Source organism: Apodemus sylvaticus, chromosome 23, assembly GCF_947179515.1.
Source record: "Apodemus sylvaticus chromosome 23, mApoSyl1.1, whole genome shotgun sequence".
Taxonomy (NCBI): Eukaryota; Metazoa; Chordata; class Mammalia; order Rodentia; family Muridae; genus Apodemus; species Apodemus sylvaticus.
In genome coordinates this window covers 20,725,175-20,744,911 of record NC_067494.1, presented here as the reverse complement: position 1 = coordinate 20,744,911, position 19,737 = coordinate 20,725,175, and the positions used below count along the sequence as shown (strand labels likewise).

Below are 19,737 nucleotides of genomic sequence, written 5' to 3'. Positions count from 1 at the left end.
ACTTTCTAGTAATACTTTTGCCCGTTTTTAATGCCTCTTTAGAAGGAGTATCTTTTTTCTGCTGCAGGAAACTAATAAAACCCTGAACAACTTCTGTTTTTAAGCACTGTTTGAGGTGGTGTTATCTATGTGGCCTGTTGATCACAGAACAGTAACTACTGGCCTGCTCTGAATTCCTTGTGTTTTTCTCTATTCAGAGAAAAGTTGCAAAGATTTTCAAATTTACAAGTATTTATTAGCTCACTCTTCAGTGGATGGTATGTGTTTAAAAATTAGCTTGTTTTGATGAGACCAGGTTCACACATGATTCCTGTGCATATATATCTACCACATATCCACTCTGAAGCTATGATAGCATTACTAAACAAGAATGGCAATTTTATATGTTTCTCATGCTTAAGGTAAGGATAGAAGTATGTGAATATATGTCTTTTTAATCTTATTTTAAGATAGTAACTATGTAAAAAGGCAAAATACTGCAAAACTTCCTTTAATCAAAATGTTCAGACCAGTCTGTGACTGATTCTGTCAGGGACTTTACTGTTTTCTAGTCTCCAATAATGTGTTAATCTGCTTGAACTCTGGGAAGACTGTGGATGTGGTACTGGGGTCCCATTGCCTGCGATGGGATTAACTTTAAAGGATGCTGATGGGAAGTGAGGCTGCAGCTCATCGACAGAGCGCTTGCCTATCGTGTGTAGGACCCCAGTGGGTCCAAGCCCCAGCACCTTATAAACGTTATGAACAAGAAAGGAAGAGGTCGGCTTTGACAACAGCAGTGTTGCTGGCCCTTATGTGGCAAAAGTACTTTATCATTATAAGGCCTTTGGTTTCCATTAAAATTGCTTCTCATGCTATAAATACAATGTTTCTCAACCTTCCTAATGCTGCGATCCTTTAATACAGCACCCCATGTCGTGGTAATCCCTAACCATGAAATTATTTAATTTGCTACTTCATAACTGTAATTTTGCTACCCTTATGAGTCATGGTGTAAATATCTGATATGCAGCCCCCATGGAAGAAAGGTCATTCAACTGACCCCAAAGGGGTCACAGCCCACAGGTTGAGAACCACTGCTATAATGATTTCATACCCCCATCCAAATGGTTATCCTTTTTGACCAACATTTGGTAAGCTCAAACTTTGACTTGCCATGATACCAGTCTCTGTGGCATGACTCGATGAATACAACCTCCCTATCGCCATTAATACACACGGATGCAAAGATTGATCTTTGTGATCCGAGTGCTTTATGGAGCAGTCACTTGCCGGGTGATTTGCTCTTAAGTGACGAAGAGTCATTTTGCAGTGTGTTATTACCACTGGAAGTGAGCGGACGGTGCCTTCGCCTGAAGGGCACACAGCAGACCCTGGAAACAGCCTTCTGATGATAATGTGCTTTTCTTCTTCTTCTTTTGCTCCTCCGCCTCCACCATTCATGTGACCGGCTAACCTCATTATTAATACTTTCTTATCATTTTACAAGCGTCTGGAAGGACGCGCGTGGTGTCAGCTTGCTTAACGATAACATTGCTTTGCTTGTTCTACTATTCTACATTAGGGGAGAATTTCGATCGTCAGGCCGGCCTTCGGCGGTCTCTAATTTACACAGACACTCTGGTAAGACGACCGAAGAAAGTCAAAAGGAGAAAGACTATTTCAGGAATCCCTGACATCCTTCAGAAGGAGCTAGGTATGACTCGCCAGCATTGCATTCTGTCGCCTTCCCTTGCTGCTCCAATTTACCACACTAACCTCATGTGGTCCTGATCGCCAGCTTCCGGAAGCGGTCTTAGAATGTTACATCCTCTGCCGCGTAGCTGCTTTGGAAAGGAAGCATGGGGAGAGAGGTTATGGGAACTTAGAATTTCATCCTCATCTCCAGGGACCTTGGTTTACTAAATCTATGATTCAGTTTATTGTTCATCTAGGTCTTTTATTTGGATCTTGGGTTCTCACAGATGAAAACTGCATTCTAATCCAGGCAATGCTGGTGGCGTGTCCTCTTTAGAGGTAGCAGTCTGAGGTGATTTAATGGTAAATGTCAGTGCTAGAGAAAGTGGCTACTGACCTGGGTCTGATCTCTGGGACTAACGTAGCTAAAGGAGAACTGACTCCCGAAAGTTGTGCTCTGACCAACACTTGTAATAAGTACATTTGACAAAAGTATAAAATATGATCATATACGTTTGATAATACCTCCATCTAAGGTAAACAATTTCAGTTTCTTTTGTTTAGCGTAGAAACCAAGCAGGCTGGTGGAGTTGTTTGCCTCCCTGTTGCTTCCCAGTTATGTTCACACTTGTCTCTCCATATGCGCTCTCAGGCACCTCCTGCAGCAGGAGAGTCTGCAGGGCCAGCCTAGCGCAGCTCCAGCAGGGGTTTGAATCCTGACTCTCATTTGTTCCTCGAAGAGTCACTGTCCACACATAATTCCACCTCTCCGGACCCCCCTTCTTCATTCTACAAATGGGATGGTGACCTTAACAGAGTTCATTGTTGGTGGACCAAATGAATTTATTTCCGGGATGTACCTGGTTCCTGGCACACTGTAATGGCCACTGTTACTTTGGGGCATAATGTTACTGTCTTGAAATTCACTTTTGTCTAGTCTGTGGCCTTCCTTCATAATATTTACTTTAACCTGATGGTCTTTTGTTTTGTTTTTTTTAATTATTTTTATTTTATGTGCATTAGTGTTTTACCTGCATGTATATATCAGTATGAGGGTGTCATATCTTGGAGTTACCGACAACCGTGAGCTGCCATGTGGGTGCTGGGAATCGAACTCAGGTTTTCTGGAAGAGCATTCAGTGTTCTTAACCGCTGAGCCAATTCTCCAACCATCTAACGTGATGCTTTAATTTACTTTTATTGACTGTGGAAGGCTACACTCGAGAGATGCAAGAATCATTATCTCTGAAATTGCTTGCAAATCTTTTAGTCAAAATGAGCTTATCCTAGCAACACTGATATATTAATTACAGCGCCTTGAGATCCTGTTTTAGCTTCCAAGGCTACAGAGATTGCATGCATCCATTTTCCTCCAGGGTCACAGTATAAATATCCTTGGAGGAGGAAAGGCACACCCACTCTTTCTTGACTGGCATTTTCTCCTTATTGGCGTCAATTCCTAGAGTATTTACACTCTCCCTTCTGGGTAAACGCTTGGGTAAGAAGACTAGCACTTTGCTGATGCTACACGCTTAGACATACACGCAACACCAAAGCACATAGAGTTACAACGTGTTGTTTAGGAAAAACAAGATAATTTCGCAAAATGAGGGATTTCTTCTCATCCAGATTAAGTATTTCTAATACATTCGTGGTTGTCTTTACTCTGCAACACTGTATTTCCTTAAAATGTGGTATTTGCACATATAGTTCTGAGAGAAAACTGTACAGTGCATTCTCTGTGGAAGATACACGCTTAGACATACACAGTGACCTGCTTCTACTGCAAGAGTTTAAAACCAAAGTCAGGGTCTGGAGAAATGACTTGGAGGCGAAGAGAGCTTAGCTCTTACATTTGCTTTCGCTCACACTGGGTAGCCCGTAACTGCCTGGGATCCCTACAGTTCTGACCTCTCAGGTACATAGCCCCTGCATGACTACACCCCACGCAATAAAAATAAAGCAAGCAAAGAACAGCAATAACAAATGAAAATAGAACAAAGGCAGAACCAGGGGTAGTGATTTATAAGGATAGTTTGGCCACAATGAGGATGCATATCCACACAAGTATTCTGTATGAACTGTCCTCTGATGTCTGTTATATGAAACCTTAAACCTGAGAGGTAGGAATTTTTTTGGGGGGGGGGATTGACTTATTTTATTATTTTATGTATATTAATGCTTTGCCTGCATGTGTGTACTCGAACAACATATATGCCTGGTGCTTCTGGGGGTCAGGAGAGAGTATTCCGTCCCTTTGGACAAGAGTTCCTTTAGACAGTTGCAAGCTGACATCTAGGTGATGGGATGGGATTCAAGCCTCGGTGCTGTGTAAGAACAGTGGGTGCTCGCAACTGCAGAGCCAACTCTGCGGCCTGAGAACTAAAAGTTAGTTGTTTGCATTATTGAACCAATCAGGAAGAGGCAATAGCTCAGCTGTTTGATCTTCTGAAAGTATACATCCATCAAGGACAGTCCCGTGTTCTGCCATCCGTTGTAACATTGTTTTTAATTGATAAAGAGTTCCTTTCTCTTTTGCACATGACGCGGGGAGGGAAAACTGCCCCCCCCCATATTGTCTGTTTTACAACCTGTGCCATGTGAAGAGGCAACTGTATCACCGGAGGGTCAGTGCTTGGATGGCAGCTAGTGAGGTACTGGGTACTAAAGCCAGTGGCACAGGCCTGAGACCTTGCTCCTCAGAAGATCTAGGCAGGAAAGTAACAAGTTCGAGGACTACAGGGAAGTCGAGGCTGTTTAGATAGCTTAGTGAGACTATCTCAAAGTTAAAGATAACGAAAATTAGGTGAGGGGACCTGGGACTGTAGCTCAATGTTAGGGGTCCTTCCCAGCATGTGCAAGTTCAGGGTCACCTCACCAACCCAGAAAGTGTGAGGCAAGTCTTGAGCGACAATTGGAGGAAACTGGTTATAAAGAAGCAATTAGATAGCTGGGCGGGGATGGCACACGCCTTTAATCCCAGTACTTGGGAGGCAGAGGCAGGTGGATTTCTGAGTTCAAGGCTAGCCTGGTCTACAGAGTGAGTTCCAGGACAGCCAGGGCTACACAGAAAAGCCCTGTCTCCAAAAAAAAAAAAAAAAAAAAAAAAAGAAGAAGAAGAAGAAGAAGAAGAAGAAGCAATTAGATAACAATTCTTTTTTGTTGTTGTTTTATTAATTAATTAATTTATTTTTTACACTTCATATTTTATTCTGTTCCCCCCATCCTCCGACTCTTCCACATCTAGTACTTCCTCCCCTCCCCTGTCTCCATGTGGATGTCTCCACCCCCACCCCACCTGACTCTAAACTCCCTGGGGCCTCCAGTCTCTCAAGGGTTAGGTGCATCATCCCTGAATGAACCCAGACCCAGCAGTCCTCTGCTGTATGTGTGTGGGGGGCCTCATGTCAGCTGGTGTGTGCTGCCTGGTTGGTGGTCCAGTTTTTGAGAGATCTCTCGGATCTAGGTTAACTGAGACGGCTGGTCCTCCTACAGGGTGGCCCTCTTCCTCAGGTTCTTTCAGCCTTCCCTAATTCAACCACAGGGTCACAGCTTCTGTGCATTGGTTGGGTGCAAATATCTGCCTCTGACTCTTTCAGCTGCTTGTTGGGTCTTCTGGAGTGTGGTTTTTGTGAGCGCTCCATAGCCTCAGTAATAGTGTCAGGCCTTGGGACCTCCTCTTGAGCTGGATCCCACTTTGGGGCCTGTCACTGGACCTTCTTTTCCTCAGGCTCCTCTCCATTTCCATCCCTGTCGTTCTTTCAGACAGGAACAATTATGGGTCAGAGTTGTGACTGTGGGATGGCCCCCCTCTCCCTCACTTCCTGCTGTCTTCCTGCTGGAGGTGGACTCTATAAGTTCCCACTCCCTACTGTCAGGCATTTCAGCTAAGGTCCTTCCCTTTGTGTCCTGAGAGTCTCTTACCTGCCAGGTCTCTGGTGAATTCTGAAGGGTCCCCCCAACCTCCCACCTCCCAGGGTTACCTGTTTCCATTCCTTCTGCTGGCCCTCAGGACTTCAGTCCTTTCCCCTCACCCAATACCAGGTCATGTTCCCCTCCCATGCCACTCCCTCCCCAGCGTGTCCACTTTTCCTCCCAGGTCCCTCCCTCCCTCCCCATTTGTGATTGCTTTCTTCTCCCTCCCAAGTGGGACTGAGGAGTCCTCACTTGGACACTTCATCTTGTTGACCTTTTTGAGTTCTGTGGACTGTAACAAGGACATCCTGAGTTTTGCAGGCAAATGGATGGAACTAGAAAATGTCATCCTGAGTGAGGTAACTTAGACCCAAAAGGACAAGCATGATATGTTCTCACTAATAAGTGGATGTTAAAAAGTACAGATAACAATTCTTTTAAAAAAATGTTTAGTTCTTAATTTTTTTTTCATAGAATATGTTCTGATTGTATTCTTCTAGAACCTCCCTGACTCCTGGTTCATGTTCTTTCTCAAAACAAAACAAAGTGCATATGCGTGCTTACACAGACACACAGACACACAGATACACAGATATACACACAGATACACACACAGACACACAGACACACACACACACACACACACACACACAGAGTCCATTTTGTGTTGGCTGACTGCTCCTGAGCCTTAGTGACCCATTGTCTATTAGAGAAATCTGATTTTCCCTCCCCTACCAAGTATCAATTGCACATAGCTTCTTAGTTGGGTGTGGGAGCCTGTGTCCACCGCACCCCCCTCGGTGCTGGGATCCTATCTGTCTTGGACCTGTGCCGGCCCCTTGTCTGCTGCCAGAGTCTCAGTGAGCTCACGTGTGCATCGATCCTGTTGTGTCTGGAAGACATTGTTTCCTTAAAGACAGCCATCACTTCTGGTCCCTACAACCTTTCTACCTCCTTTATTGAATAGCTCCCAGGGTGGGTTTTTTGGGGGCGGGGGTGTTGATGAGAACATTTCGTTTAGGACTGAGTTTCCAAAGTCTCTCCCTCTGCATATTGTCCAGTTGTGGGTCTCAGCGTTAGTTTCCGTGTACATCAAGAAGCTTTTCTGGTGTGGACTGATGTCTGTGAGTGTAGCCGTATGTCAGTAGGAGTCATTTACTCGCTGCATTCCTTTAGCTAGTAGTAGGTATTCGAGGCCACTTCAGCCGTGTCAGGTATGGGTTCCCTCTCATTCTTAGATCTGGTCAGCAAGTGCTGGGTTACTCTCATAACATTTACACCAGCGGATCTTGCCGTTCTCGCGATTGTAGCTCAGAGAGCTCATGGCTGGGTGACGATGCTGAACCTTTTTCTCCAGGTAGCATGTATAGTACTTTACACTATAATCACTATCCAGGAAGGGTGACAATTCTAGTAGGGCACCAGCTTGATTTCTCCCTGTTTAATGACCTAAGTCTGTAGTGTCTTCAGCAGCGGGGGTCTTATCTTCAAGATGGAGAAGGCAATCAGTGATATTGGCAGTAGCCTATGATGTTTATTAGGGGTAGAGGGTCTGAAGGGCGCCTTTGGCCAATGACTCAAAACGATATAAGCAATTTCTGGTACTGGGATTTTTAACTGTTAGTCTATGATGTCTATGGGGCATTCTCCTATATCATATGGTAACTACATTTAAATTATTCTTAAATATCTTTCTGTCTATCTCTCTACTACTTCTACAGTAGTAAGTTTTGGCTTTTTAAAATGCCTATATTACATTCTATTCTTAAATATTGGTTAGAAAGATTGGTGCATGGAATAAGAAGTAACACTTCTTTTTGTTTGTTTGTTTGTTTGTTTGTTTTGTTTTTTTCAAGACAGGATTTCTCTGTGTAGCCCTGGCTGTCCTGGAACTCACTCTGTAGACCAGGCTGGCCTTGAACTCAGAAATCCGCCTGCCTCTGCCTCCCAACTGCTGGGATTACAGGCATGCGCCACCTCTACCCGGCGAGAAGTAGCACTTGTTAAGATTCTCCTTAGCAAAAATTCTATCTTTATATATTTTAAATTAAAATAAATTCCATGGCACCTGGATAGCTGACCTTTATTTCTGCTTCTCCATTTATAGTTAGGTCTTGTCTTTATTTCTTCTCTTTCTTTCTTTCTTTCTTTCTTTCTTTCTTTCTTTCTTTCTTTCTTTCTTTCTTTCTTTCTTTCTTTCTTTCTTTCTTTCCTTCTTTCTTTCTTTTCTTTCTTTCTTTCTTTCTTTCTTTTTCTTTCTTTTCTTTCTTTCTTTCTTTCTTTCTTTCTTTCTGTTTGTTTCTTTGTTTAATCACATAGCATTCATTTTTATAACATGTTTAGGAAAATATTATTTTAATAAGAATGCTATAACTCAGCTATAGATGATGAAGCATTGTCTGTAGCTTTGTTTTCAGGAGCCCAGGATGACTTCACACCTTTTATCCTAAGGCATCAGGTTTTTGTTTGTGTGGCATTTGAACACTGCAGTGGTGGTGGCTGAAAATCTACCACAAACCTATGCAGATTTACAGGGAGAGAGTTGCATATTTTAATACTCTTTTTAACCGCCCTCCCCCACCTCCCCACACCCCTGTACTAACAGGAATCAAGGCCTGGGCTTCATATACTAGGAATGAAAGAATTCTATCAGCAAGCTGAAACTATATCTACAGCTGACTTCTGTGGTATTGAAGGCAAAGGATCTGGTATGAGAGGAAATTGGGATTTCCTTGAATGTTCAGAATCAAGCTGTTACCTATCTGGTCAGCCTCCTGCCTTTCACATCACCAAGTGCTAGACATTTTTTTGTACCTTGTAATTTTCTATCCTTAAAGTAGATATTTTCCTTCTATTCCTGCCTACTTGCCCCCCTCCCTCCGTCCCTCCCTTCTTTCCAGGAATAAGAAATAGTTTATCCAAGATACAAATTTAAGTGACCATGGCCCAGGAACCCAGATCTAGGCTACCCTAGATTTCATGTCCCAACATGGAAGACGTTTCATGAAGTTTTATACTTTTACAGAATAAAGAAGATTTCCATGAATCAAGCCCAAGTTTACGTCTATCCGTGAGTGTACCAGAGAGGTGGCCACACTGCGTAGGGAGCCCTTCTCCCTATGCCTCTCTTGTTGTCTTTCTGGTACTCTTAGCTTTGGGGTTGGTTGAAGTGAGTGGTTTGGTAACTTAATAGATCCCAAAAGTTTTCATCTATTAGTCCCAGGGTGTTTGTTCCAGCACAGAGACAGGCAGGGAATGACTGGCTGGCTGTTCACGGGGCTAAAACTTGCTTAAAATGGGGTAATTAGCTCCTAGATCTGCGACATTCTGACCTCTCTGCATCACTACAGTTGATCCGTTTTTGCAGATATAGCTTCTTTCCATGAACAGTTTGACTCATTGACCGAGTACCACATGTTGAGCGTGCTGGGGCCGTATATTATTTATCTCTTAGCCAGGAGGCTCATTCCAAGGGCCTGAATGTCCATGAGGTTGAATTGTATTACCTGCCCTCTTTCTGAGAGAAGCCTTTATGTATATGTCTGTGTGACTGTTTTAGGTGGCAGAGGGTAGAGAAGGGTGACAGGCTGTCTTTGCTAACAGCACTGGTGTAAAATGAGTCCCCGTTGTCACAGTGAAGATAGGGCTTTTTTTGTTAGGGGAGTCTTCCTTGCACTGTGACATCTCTGAACTTGATATATGATGGTGATGTTTTGTGGGGCAAGGGGAAGGAATTCTTATGAACCCTATCCCAACCCTTGTCCTTTTGTAGGTCAATAGTGCTCAGAAAAGCCTGGGTCTTGATTCCTTTAGTGTTTATTTCCAAAGCATACCTGATGACCTACAACTTGTTACATTCCGTTTAATTTGAGTAGGAAAAGAGTCACTTTTTTTTTACTACTCTATTTTAATTAAACTTACCTTTTAAATTTTTATATGTGTACTGTATATACACTCTTTACCCCTCCCTCTTCTCCTTCCAACCATTCCCATGACACCCATTCCAAATTCATGGTTTCTTTAAGTAAGTGTGTGTGTGTGTGTGTGTCTGTGTTATACTTATATGTAAATGCATTCTGCTGAGTTCGTTTAGTGTTGCTCTTTCATATCTTTTAAGGACTGACCCCTTGGTATTGGATAACCACTTGGGGGTTCATATATGAGGATAACTCCCTTGATAGTCATTGATTGCTCTTCATCTAGGGCTGGAGCCCCTTGAGAGTTTCCCCACCCACATTGGCATGCCAACTGGTATTCTCATTGTTTGAGTTTTATTTAGGCAGTTATGTCATTGAGATTTCATGGGTGAAGCAGGACATATCCTGAAGCAGACTTCCTGGTCCTCTGGCTCCTACAACCTCTGCTCTCCCTCTTCTTAGACGTTCCTGAGCCTTGGTGGTGTTGTATATGTGTATCAGCTGTGTCTGGGCTTCCCACAGTTAGTTGTTCTCTGCATTTTGACCAGTTGTGGGTTTCTTTAATAGTCTTCTACTGATACAAAAAGAATCTTCTTGGATATGAGCTGCTACATGTATCTGTGGGTATAAGGTATTTAGAATGGAATCAGTAATTGTATCAGTTTAGGGATGTGGAAACAGTAGATTCTCCTTTAAAATCCATGACCTTCACTAGTCACAGATAATTGATTACACTGACAGTATTGGTTCTCAGCTCCTTCCTGCTGAGTGGCCCTTATGACCAATGAGACAGCTCTTGGTTTCCACTAAGATGGTAGTGCTACCATTGCACCTTTAGGGATATTTTGCCATGCTGATTTTTGTCGTGGTTTGTTAAATACCACAGTTCAGTAGGACTGTCGATTGCTTTTCTCCCTTGGCAGCTTGCATAGCAACATTTCAGTCCTATGAAGGGTGGTCCTCAAGGAGGCTTTCAGTTTAATTCTTCCAAGTCCTGTGTTCAAAGTGTGTGATATCTCCAACAATAAAAACTTCAACTTCTGAGAGGCAGCCAGAGGCAACAGCAATATCTTTTATTGTTTGGGGAGTTACTTGAACTCCCAACCAAGAGTTTGAAAGGTTTCTTATACCTGGTCCTGAGGATTTTGTTAGTCTATAGCTCAATGGGAGAACATTATTACCCCAAGTAATATATGTGTGTGTGTGTGTATGTATTACATTATATATGTTTTATATATAGTACACATATATAACACATGTTATATATAATTTTATATATAATATATATACACATATGTATATATAATATATGTATATGTACATATATGTGTACATACATGTATATGTATTACATTATATATATATGTTTTATATATAGTACATATATATATAACACATATGTTATATATAATTTTAGATAAATCTAAAATATGATATGGCTATTTCAAACGATGTTGCCTCCCCTCTGACTTCCAGGTGACAGAGCAGAGAACTGCATCTTAGTGTCAAGATGCAAACACCAATCTTAGTGTTTTTAATATTTCCTCTCTCACCACTTAAAGCTCCTTCTGGCTGTCCCTAGTCCCCCTTCATATGACCTGTAGCCTTCAATCCCAAGATGATGCCTTGATTCACGCCAGCATCATGTTCGAGAATGTTCATATTTTACACTCTGATAGAAGAATTAGTATTAGTATTAGTATTAGTATTATTTGGATTTGGTTTTTTCGAGACAGGGTTTCTCTGTATAGCCCTGGCTGTCCTAGAACTCACTCTGTAGACCAGGCTGGCCTCGAACTCAGAAATCCACCTGCCTCTGCCTCCCAGAGTGCTGGGATTACAGGCATGCGCCACTACCGCCCGGCCTCTGATAGAATTATTGTGTTGGTATATGATTATATTTGTCTGTTCTCCCCGTACATATTTCTTGTTGAATGAAAAACAAAATGCTGAGCCTGGGGGTGGGGGGGTGGGGGGCGGTGGTGGCACATGCCTTTAATCCCAGCACTTGGGAGGCAGAGGCAGGAGGATTTCTGAGTTCGAGGCCAGCCTGGTCTACAGAGTGAGTTCCAGGACAGCCAGGGCTACACAGAGAAACCCTGTCTTAAAAAAAAAAAAAAAAAGAAAGAAAAAGAAAAAGAAAGAAAAGAAAGAAAAACAAAACATGGGACTGTGGCTTTGCCCCTATTTTTACAGATTTGATTTGTACTGAGGATTGATTTATTTCTTAGTGGGTTTTGGATAAGTTCCTGGCTTTGCGACTTTTTTTTTAAGCTCTGTTCTTTTCTGTGTAGCTTGTCATCTGTTTATTTACAGCTACAGTTTTTGTCGTCTGTCCACTTCTTGTTTGATCACCGCTGGTCCTTCTTCCTTTCTCCTTTGAACATACCACTCACTGGTTGGTTGTAAACTCCAAAACATAAATATCCCTAATTTGAGGAAATGTTCCCTGGATCTGTTCCGTAGCTCTCCCCCCAGCCAGAACACACAGCAGATTGCTGTTGAGTTTTGAATGTCACCAACAGACAGATGAGAACAGCTTAAGATGGATCATGAGATGCCTGAAACACGGATGGGCTCATAAATCAATTTTCTTTTTCATAGGACTTCCTTCTGACACAAAGAATCAATGTAATTAGCACTGGTTTCAGACCATCATATCATCTGAGTGGTATCTCTGTGGCCCCATTACCTAGCAGGCGCCATTTATTGGATGCCTGCTGGATGTAATACTTTGATCTGTCACTCGGTGGGAAAAAGGCTACATTGAAGTCTTTACTAATAGGTAGTTATTTGGGGGGTTGTTGGTGTTGGTGTTGGTGTTTTATGTGTGTGTGTGTGTGTGTGTGTGTGTGTGTGTGTGTGTGTCTGTGTCTGTGCGCGCGTGTATGGAGAGGGGTTGTATGGAGATGTAGTGTATATATATATATAATATATATATAATATATATATTATATATATATGGAACCTATAGGATCCATCCACCTTGGTTATTGAGACAGGTGTGTCACTGGTCTGGAGTTTGCCAGTAGGCTAGAGTGGTTGCCCAATGAGCCCTCTCAGATCACCTGTCTTCATCTCCCTAGCCAAGATTGCTATGCCAGGCCTACCTTCTTGGGTTGTTCCGTGTGTTTGTAGGGATTGAAGTGAGATCCTCAATCTTGTGTGACAAGCAACTTTACTGACTTTGGGTCCTGTTTGTATGCAGAGACAAGGTGTCACTGTATATAGCTCAGATGGTCTCACCACTCAAGGTTGTCTGCCTCTACCTCCCCAGGATTGGGAATATAGGTGCATATACTTCTACACGCTGCAAAAATTAATTACTTGAAAAGCAAATCTTCTCCAGTACTCAGTAACCACGGTCTTTAAGGGGGCACCCAAGAATTCCATGTGCGTTATTCATGTAATAGGATTTACAGTGCAAATTAGGGAGAAAAGTACATGAAATTGAGGGCAGAGGCTCTAGGAGATACCAGGAATAGTTAAGCTCAATTGGGTACTGAATCCAATAGAAAGGCGTTGTAGGGTTTGTTGCTGATATTGTTTTTTATTATTATTATTATTACAACACAGTCAGAGGGTGCTGAGGGTTCAGGTGATATTAACCTGTGGGTTTTTATTTTCAGATAACAGGCCTCTTTCTGCTTTATCTCCAGCATCAGCCACTGGCCCAGGTGATGAGGGTAGTGCCCAGTCGCTGTACGTCCCAGACCACTACTCTACACTAGGAAGGCTTGATAGCTATCGGTCCAGCGGGCAATGCTTGGAAACCAGGGACTCCAGCTGTCAGACCGAAGACGCGAAAGTCATCCCACCATCAATGAGAAGGATCAGGGCTCACAAGGGGGTCGGCATCGCCGCCCAGATGAGCCACCTCTCAGGTTCCTCCGGTAACATGTCTGTGCTGAGCGACTCAGCTGGCATCGTGTTCCCATCGCGCCTCAATAGCGAGACTGGTTTCCACAGTCTTCCACGTACTGGCACAAGAGCAAGCACCTATTCACTCGAGGCAAGGACGGGTGCCCAGGGCTCGGCTGAAGACACGGATGACACTTTCCCCTACCCGGGGGGTCACTCCCAGGCGCATGAAAACTTTGCACATTTGGGAGGTGCCTCGAGTACTGGGATGCTCTCGAGGCCCAAATCCCAGCAGCTGAGGTTCTTGGAGAGTCCAGCATGTGTGGTTTCGCCTCATGCATCCTACTCTACCAGCGTTATCCCAAATGCCACGCTACTGTCCTCTTCAGAAGTTATCGTCATTCACACTGCTCAGAGTGCAGGCCAGCTGGACAGTAGGACTCCCGGCTCATCTTCATACTCAAAGATAAAACCCAGAGACCGTCCCACACCCAGATGTTCTGTGAAAGATGACCATCATTCCCCCCGTCATCATTGGAACGAGGGTCATGTGATTCATTCGCAGGCTTTAGCCTTCCCTGCTCCAGGTGCCACCACACTGTCATCCCTGCGTGACTCAGAGGTCTCTCTAAATGCCCCAGCAAATAGGGAGAATGGATCCCAAGCCTCAGCCTATCCTTGTAGAAATAGCCTGAGCTTTCCCGCCGCTGCCACCCCTCCAGATGTGGATGGCAAGAGTGAGAGTAGTTATTCAGGGGATAGGGGCAGTTCTGAGCCCTGGGAATATAAAGGCTCCAGCAATGGGCGGGCATCCCCGCTGAAGCCACACCCGGCAACTCCTGGTTGCTCCACTCCCACAAGTAACATGAGTAGCTGCAGTCTGGACCAAACATCCCTCAAGGACGATGCCAGGTCCCTGTATTCAGAGGACCACGATGGTTACTATATGACCACTCCCAGTGATTCGAGACACGAGGCTGGGAACTTGTACAGTCTCAGTGATGGCTTTGGGAACCCCAGGCACAGCATGGTCAACGTTTTTGATGGCAGGGCTCAGAGAAGCCATGGGGATCAGGCCACTCCCCAGGATAAAACCCTTTCGAGAAACATCTCTCTGAAGAAAGCAAAGAAACCACCTCTGCCACCATCCCGGACTGATTCTCTGCGAAGGATTCCCAAGAAGAGCAGCCAGGCAAACGGGCTCAACGAGAGCCTGATCGCCTCCCTCCAGCATTCCCTGCAGCTAAGCCTCCCTGGCAAGGGCGGCAGCTCCCCCTCCCAGAGCCCCTGCAGCGACTTCGAGGAACCCTGGCTCCCCAGGTCCCGAAGCCAGAGCATCATTAGCGAGGGCAGTAGCTTGACGTCCACCACCACTCCCAACGTGTATTCTCTGTGCGGGGTCACTCCATCTCAGAGCGACACGAGCAGCGTCAAGTCGGAATACACGGACCCTTGGGGTTACTACATTGACTACACAAGCTTGCAAGAAGATCCAGGGAACCCCACGGGGGTCTGCTCAGCCACCAGCAGCAGCGAGGCGTCAACTGGAAACGGGCCAGTCCGCCACATCCAGGAGGGCTCGAGAGTCCCCGTGCCCCAAGGGCCGGGCTGCTCAGTTAAACCAAAGATCACCTCCCCGGAGAAGTCACAGAGAGTCACCTCTCCATCCAGTGGGTATTCTAGCCAGTCGAATACACCCACCGCACTCACCCCCGTGCCTGTGTTTTTAAAATCAATGTCACCAGCAAATGGGAAGGCGAAGGCCAAGCCCAAGGTGCCAGAAAGAAAATCCTCTCTTATCTCTTCAGTGTCCATCTCTTCCTCGTCCACCTCTCTCTCCTCTAACACGTCTACCGAAGGAAGTGGGACCATGAAGAAACTGGATCCAGCCCCGGCCTCGGTGCTTGCCCCTCCCCCTCCCCCTCTTCCCCCTCTGCCTTCTCCATGTCTGGCAGACAAGTCCCCTTTTCTTCCACCTCCCCCTCCCCTAGCCGATTGCTCGGAGGGCTCGCCTCTGCCTCCCTCTCCGGTGTTCCCCCCTCCACCACCAGAAGCCCTTGTTCCCTTCTGCTCCCCCTCCGACAGGTGCCTTTCTCCTCCCCCCACAGCAGTTAGCCCCTCTCTTCCAAGATCTTCACCTCCTTTGCCAGCGCCTCCACCTTTCTTGCCCTCATTAGAACCCCCGCCCGCTCCGCCTCTGGACCCCAAATTCGCGAAAGAAAACAGACCCCCTTTCAAAAACTCTAGCCAGGCCGAATCCTCTAGGGAGGCCCACAGGCGGCCTGCCAACAAGGAGGAGGGCTGCCGACCCCCCATGCCCCTGATCACCACGGAAGCTTTGCAGATGGTGCAGTTGAGGCCAGTGAGGAAGAACTCAGGCGCCGAGGAAGTCCTGTTTTCTGAACCGTCAGCTCAGGAACAACGAACTCCGACTGCTCCACAGTATCCCTTAAAGCCATCTGCTTTCCTCAAATCCCGAAATAGCATAAATGAAATGGAGAGTGAAAGCCAGGCTGCCTCTGTGACGAGCTCGCTTCTGATGCCTGCCAAGAGCCAGAGTCAGGGTGACCATGACAGTGCAGTCGAGCGTGGCGGCCGTCAGAGCTGCAGCGATGGAGCTCCAGGCCCGGGTCCCAGCCTCAGGACCACTCTGCTCCCAGACTCTTCACCCAGCAGGAAGCCACCCCCCATCTCTAAGAAGCCCAAACTGTTCCTGGTGGTACCACCTCCGCAGAGAGCTTTTGCAGCGGAGCCCACAGAGAACGGGAGCGAAGCTTTCCCAGGCGTGCCCAGCCCTACCAGGGCAGAGGGAGAAGGTGCGCAGAGCCAAGAGGAGAAAGCCAGCCCAGCATCCCGAGCTGGCTCTCAGGCTACGGCCCCCACCCCCAGCAGTCCGGCTCTAGAAAGAGGAGCTGCAGGGTCCTTGTCCCCTGGCATTGTGGAAGCCAATGCCCCCATGGTCCAGCCTCATACGTCGCTGGACCCCACCCAGGAAGAGTCAGGAGAGACCAGCGTGGATGGTGAGAGAAATGCGAAGAGCTGCCTGTCTCAACCGGGCAGAGAAGGTAAGGCTGGCAGCTTTCTGCCGCACTCTTCTGATCCTCTCTGGAGGTGAGCCAAATAGGGCTACTGAACACTCCCGGAAGCCGGTGAAGTAGCCTGGACTTCGGCAAAAGCCGGCAGTGTGTGGGTTTCTTACACCTCCTTACCCAAGCTGCTTTGTGAAAAATTTTTAAAAACTCTGGATCCAAGAAAAGAGAGGGAAAAAGAGAGGGGTGGGGTGGTGGTGGAGGTGCCGGGAGGTCTGAAGCAGGCTTGGTATTCAGTAGCCTGGAGTAATCTCCCTTCGGAAGGGCTATAAAGAAATGCTCTTAACCAAATTTAAGAGCTATTCGGTCCGAAGTCTGTAGCAGGAGAATAGCCCTGGCTGTCCGGCTAGTGAGTATCATTTCTATCTCTGTAAAAACTCAAAACTACAGAACCCCGGGGCTTTCGCGTGGTTCCCACCCTGTCAGAAATGGCAGCAAAGTGGCGGACTTCCGAACCCGGCAAAGGACTGAAGTGCTAGTCACAGCGTCTAGTGTTTGCCTGTCTGTCTTTCTTCTCTCTAGCTGGGTGGCTTGACCCCAACACGGCTGCTTCATCTTCAGACACCACGGACTCAGCTAAGGAAGAAGGAAGCGACGAGGTGCTGACTCCCACTAAACCCAGGACCACAGAAGACCTGTTTGCAGCCATTCACAGGTACCCCAAACTTTCGCCATATTTTAATATACTTTATAATTCCTTCCTTCTGGACGGGCTCCTCTGCTTTCTTGAGGTTTTGTCTGTCAGCTAGCCACGGTTTATTTAACATTACCCATTTTTTAAGTGTCTTTCTTATACTTTAATTACCTTTTAAGTTCGGTTTCTGTTTCACTCTGTTGCGTTGATGTCTATGATGGTGTGGAGGACAGACTGTGATGCCTTCTGGTAGACGCAGCTGTGGCTGGCAAGACATGTAGTGCATCAGTCATGTGACTGAATGTTTATAAGATTTGGAACCCGTCTGGGGCGAGGAATGCTGTGTTCTGTGGACTTATGCTACACAGACTAGCTCCACACAGCCACCTTCCTAAGAGTGCTGCAGTTGATTTATTTATTGTTACTTTTCCATTTGTCTGTTTAGAAAATCCATAATTTCATAGTGCTTTTTGTTTTGCCTTCTTCAATATTCTATCAAGACTTTGTTTCTTTTTTGTTTCTTGTCCCCCCAACTCCTCTCAAATGTACTCCTATCCGACTTTATTCTCTCTCTCTCTCTCTCTCTCTCTCTCTCTCTCTCTCTCTCTGTGTGTGTGTGTGTGTATGTGTGTGTGTGTGTGTGTAAAATTAAGAGCCTCTAAAAGCCATGGAATCCAATTTGTGTCAGCCAGCTCACCTAACTGCTGTCCTGGAATGTGATGTGAAATACCTAGTAGCACTGCCTGGAAGAAAACTGATTTTTTTCTTCCCAATAGTTACCAATAGTTATCATTTGTGAATAGCTTCTTGATGGGGGGTGGGACGGGACTTTGCCCTCACTTTTGCTCCTTTGTGCTGGGATTTTATCTGAGCTTACTCTGGTCTTTTAGAGTTTGTGAGTTCATTCCTATGTCTATCTTGCCATGTCCAGAAAATGTGATTTCCCCTAAAGTTATCCACCACCTCTGGTTCTAACCGTCTTTCCACCCACTACTTCTATATCCCAGAACTTTGCAGGTGAGGATGCAGGGCTGAACCATTCAATGTCTCCCAAGGAATAATACCTCTTTGGCAGGAAGGAGACCCCCCCCCCCCGCCCCTTTGAATTTGTTACTGTATTCTCCTAGCGCCATCTGCTGGCTTTTCAAAAAAACAACCATTTGCTTTGTCGAAGGGAACTGCTTGTTACTGGTAACAAACTACTGATGGTTACCTTTGAGTGTAACTGATTTAGTAATTCAGCCTTGCTTATTACATCACTTGGCCATATACAGGTGAGTGTGCCCCTCCCCCACAGCACCATCATAGTAGAAAATGATACGATTCAGATATGTACAAGTTGTTCAGATATGTACAAGAACCAATGTTGTGTTAGGGAACCCTCTTGCTGCTTAGATTTCCTTACTACCAGGTTTCCAGATAGTCCATGAATATTTCTCTGCCATTAAGACTTTGTTTAGACCTGAGTGACCGTCCTTTGTTTCCCTTCTGAGACTAAGTACTCTATAAAATCATTCGATTTCCTGCATAAATACTGTGTCAGAAAGCTCTCACATTCTGGTGTTTCTGAGTTTAAGTGAAAAGACTGTTGCATGTGGCAGAAGAAAGCCCCCATCCTTACCTAACTGTGTGCAACACAGGGACATGACATGCAGGGCAAACCACGCTGGAATGCGAGTTAGCGCACTGAGTTGACAACGGTGTGCAGGTCTCTTCTTGGCTTTGGTTGACCTGTCACCTGCAGAATGGGTCTAGAAAACCCTAAAGACCAAACCTGTTGCCTCATTGGTTTCTTTGATCTCATTAGAAATAGAAATAGAGTGGGGTGGGAGAGATGGCTCAGTGGTTAAGAGCACCGACTGCTCTTCCAGAGGTCCTGAGTTCAAATCCCAGCAACCACATGGTGGCTCACAACTGTGGAATCTGATGCCCTCTTCTGGTATGTCTGAAGACAGCTACAGTGCACGCATATTGAATGAATGTATAAATAAATAAATATATTTCTAAATAAGAAAATATTTCTAAAAAAAGAAAAAGAATGTTGCTATCTGGTTCTTTCTTTTAAAAAAAAAGGAAATGAGAAATGCATCTTTTGAAAATAAGCAAATAAAGTCACATTTGTAGAGGTTTACACCAATATTCCTAGCCATAGCGGTGTTGGACACATAATAAATACTCAATAAATATTTTCTGAATTAAATGAGACCAATTGGAACTTAACTGCCCGGACATTCTTCTGAGACTTTAATGTCTTTCATTTAGCATGGAATGCACCGAGTTTCTAAATATACAGGAATCTGTATTTATGATCACAAGCCGCAGAGAAGGGTGTCACCAAGTCGCTGTGTGTACTAAATACTCCGCTGTAAGGAAACCCAACTGTTGCAGAGCCATGGTTACCGCAGATTTTTTTCTAAAAATACACCAAAGGGCTCTTCAATATTTTATTTTGGCAGCCTTCAGAAGGCATTAAAGAATGTGTGGTTTCTGTTACAGAGACAGCGCCATCTATTACAGATATAGAAACCATTCAGATTCTATTATTCGCTGTACATACGGGAGAATTAAAGGCCAAGCAGCCTTAGGAATGGATTGAGAAGGAAAAGTTCAGTTACTGGCCAGGTTCTGTTGTGGCGCTGATCCT

At 45.2% G+C, this 19,737-nt stretch overlaps 1 protein-coding gene across 4 annotated transcripts in view; it reads left to right on the top strand.

Annotated features, from left to right (window-relative positions):
• Nhsl1 (NHS like 1) overlaps positions 1-19,737 on the top strand; it is a 230,695-nt gene that overhangs the window by 207,580 nt on the left and 3,378 nt on the right. For 2 of the 4 annotated variants that reach the window (XM_052170023.1, XM_052170024.1), the window contains exons 5-7: positions 1,565-1,696; positions 13,169-16,435; positions 16,982-17,114. In XM_052170023.1, coding sequence (XP_052025983.1) covers positions 1,565-1,696; positions 13,169-16,435; positions 16,982-17,114 — 3,532 coding nt within the window. The remainder of the gene's footprint in view (positions 1-1,564; positions 1,697-13,168; positions 16,436-16,981; positions 17,115-19,737) is intronic. The other 2 variants (XM_052170025.1, XM_052170026.1) reach the window with 1 other exon arrangement.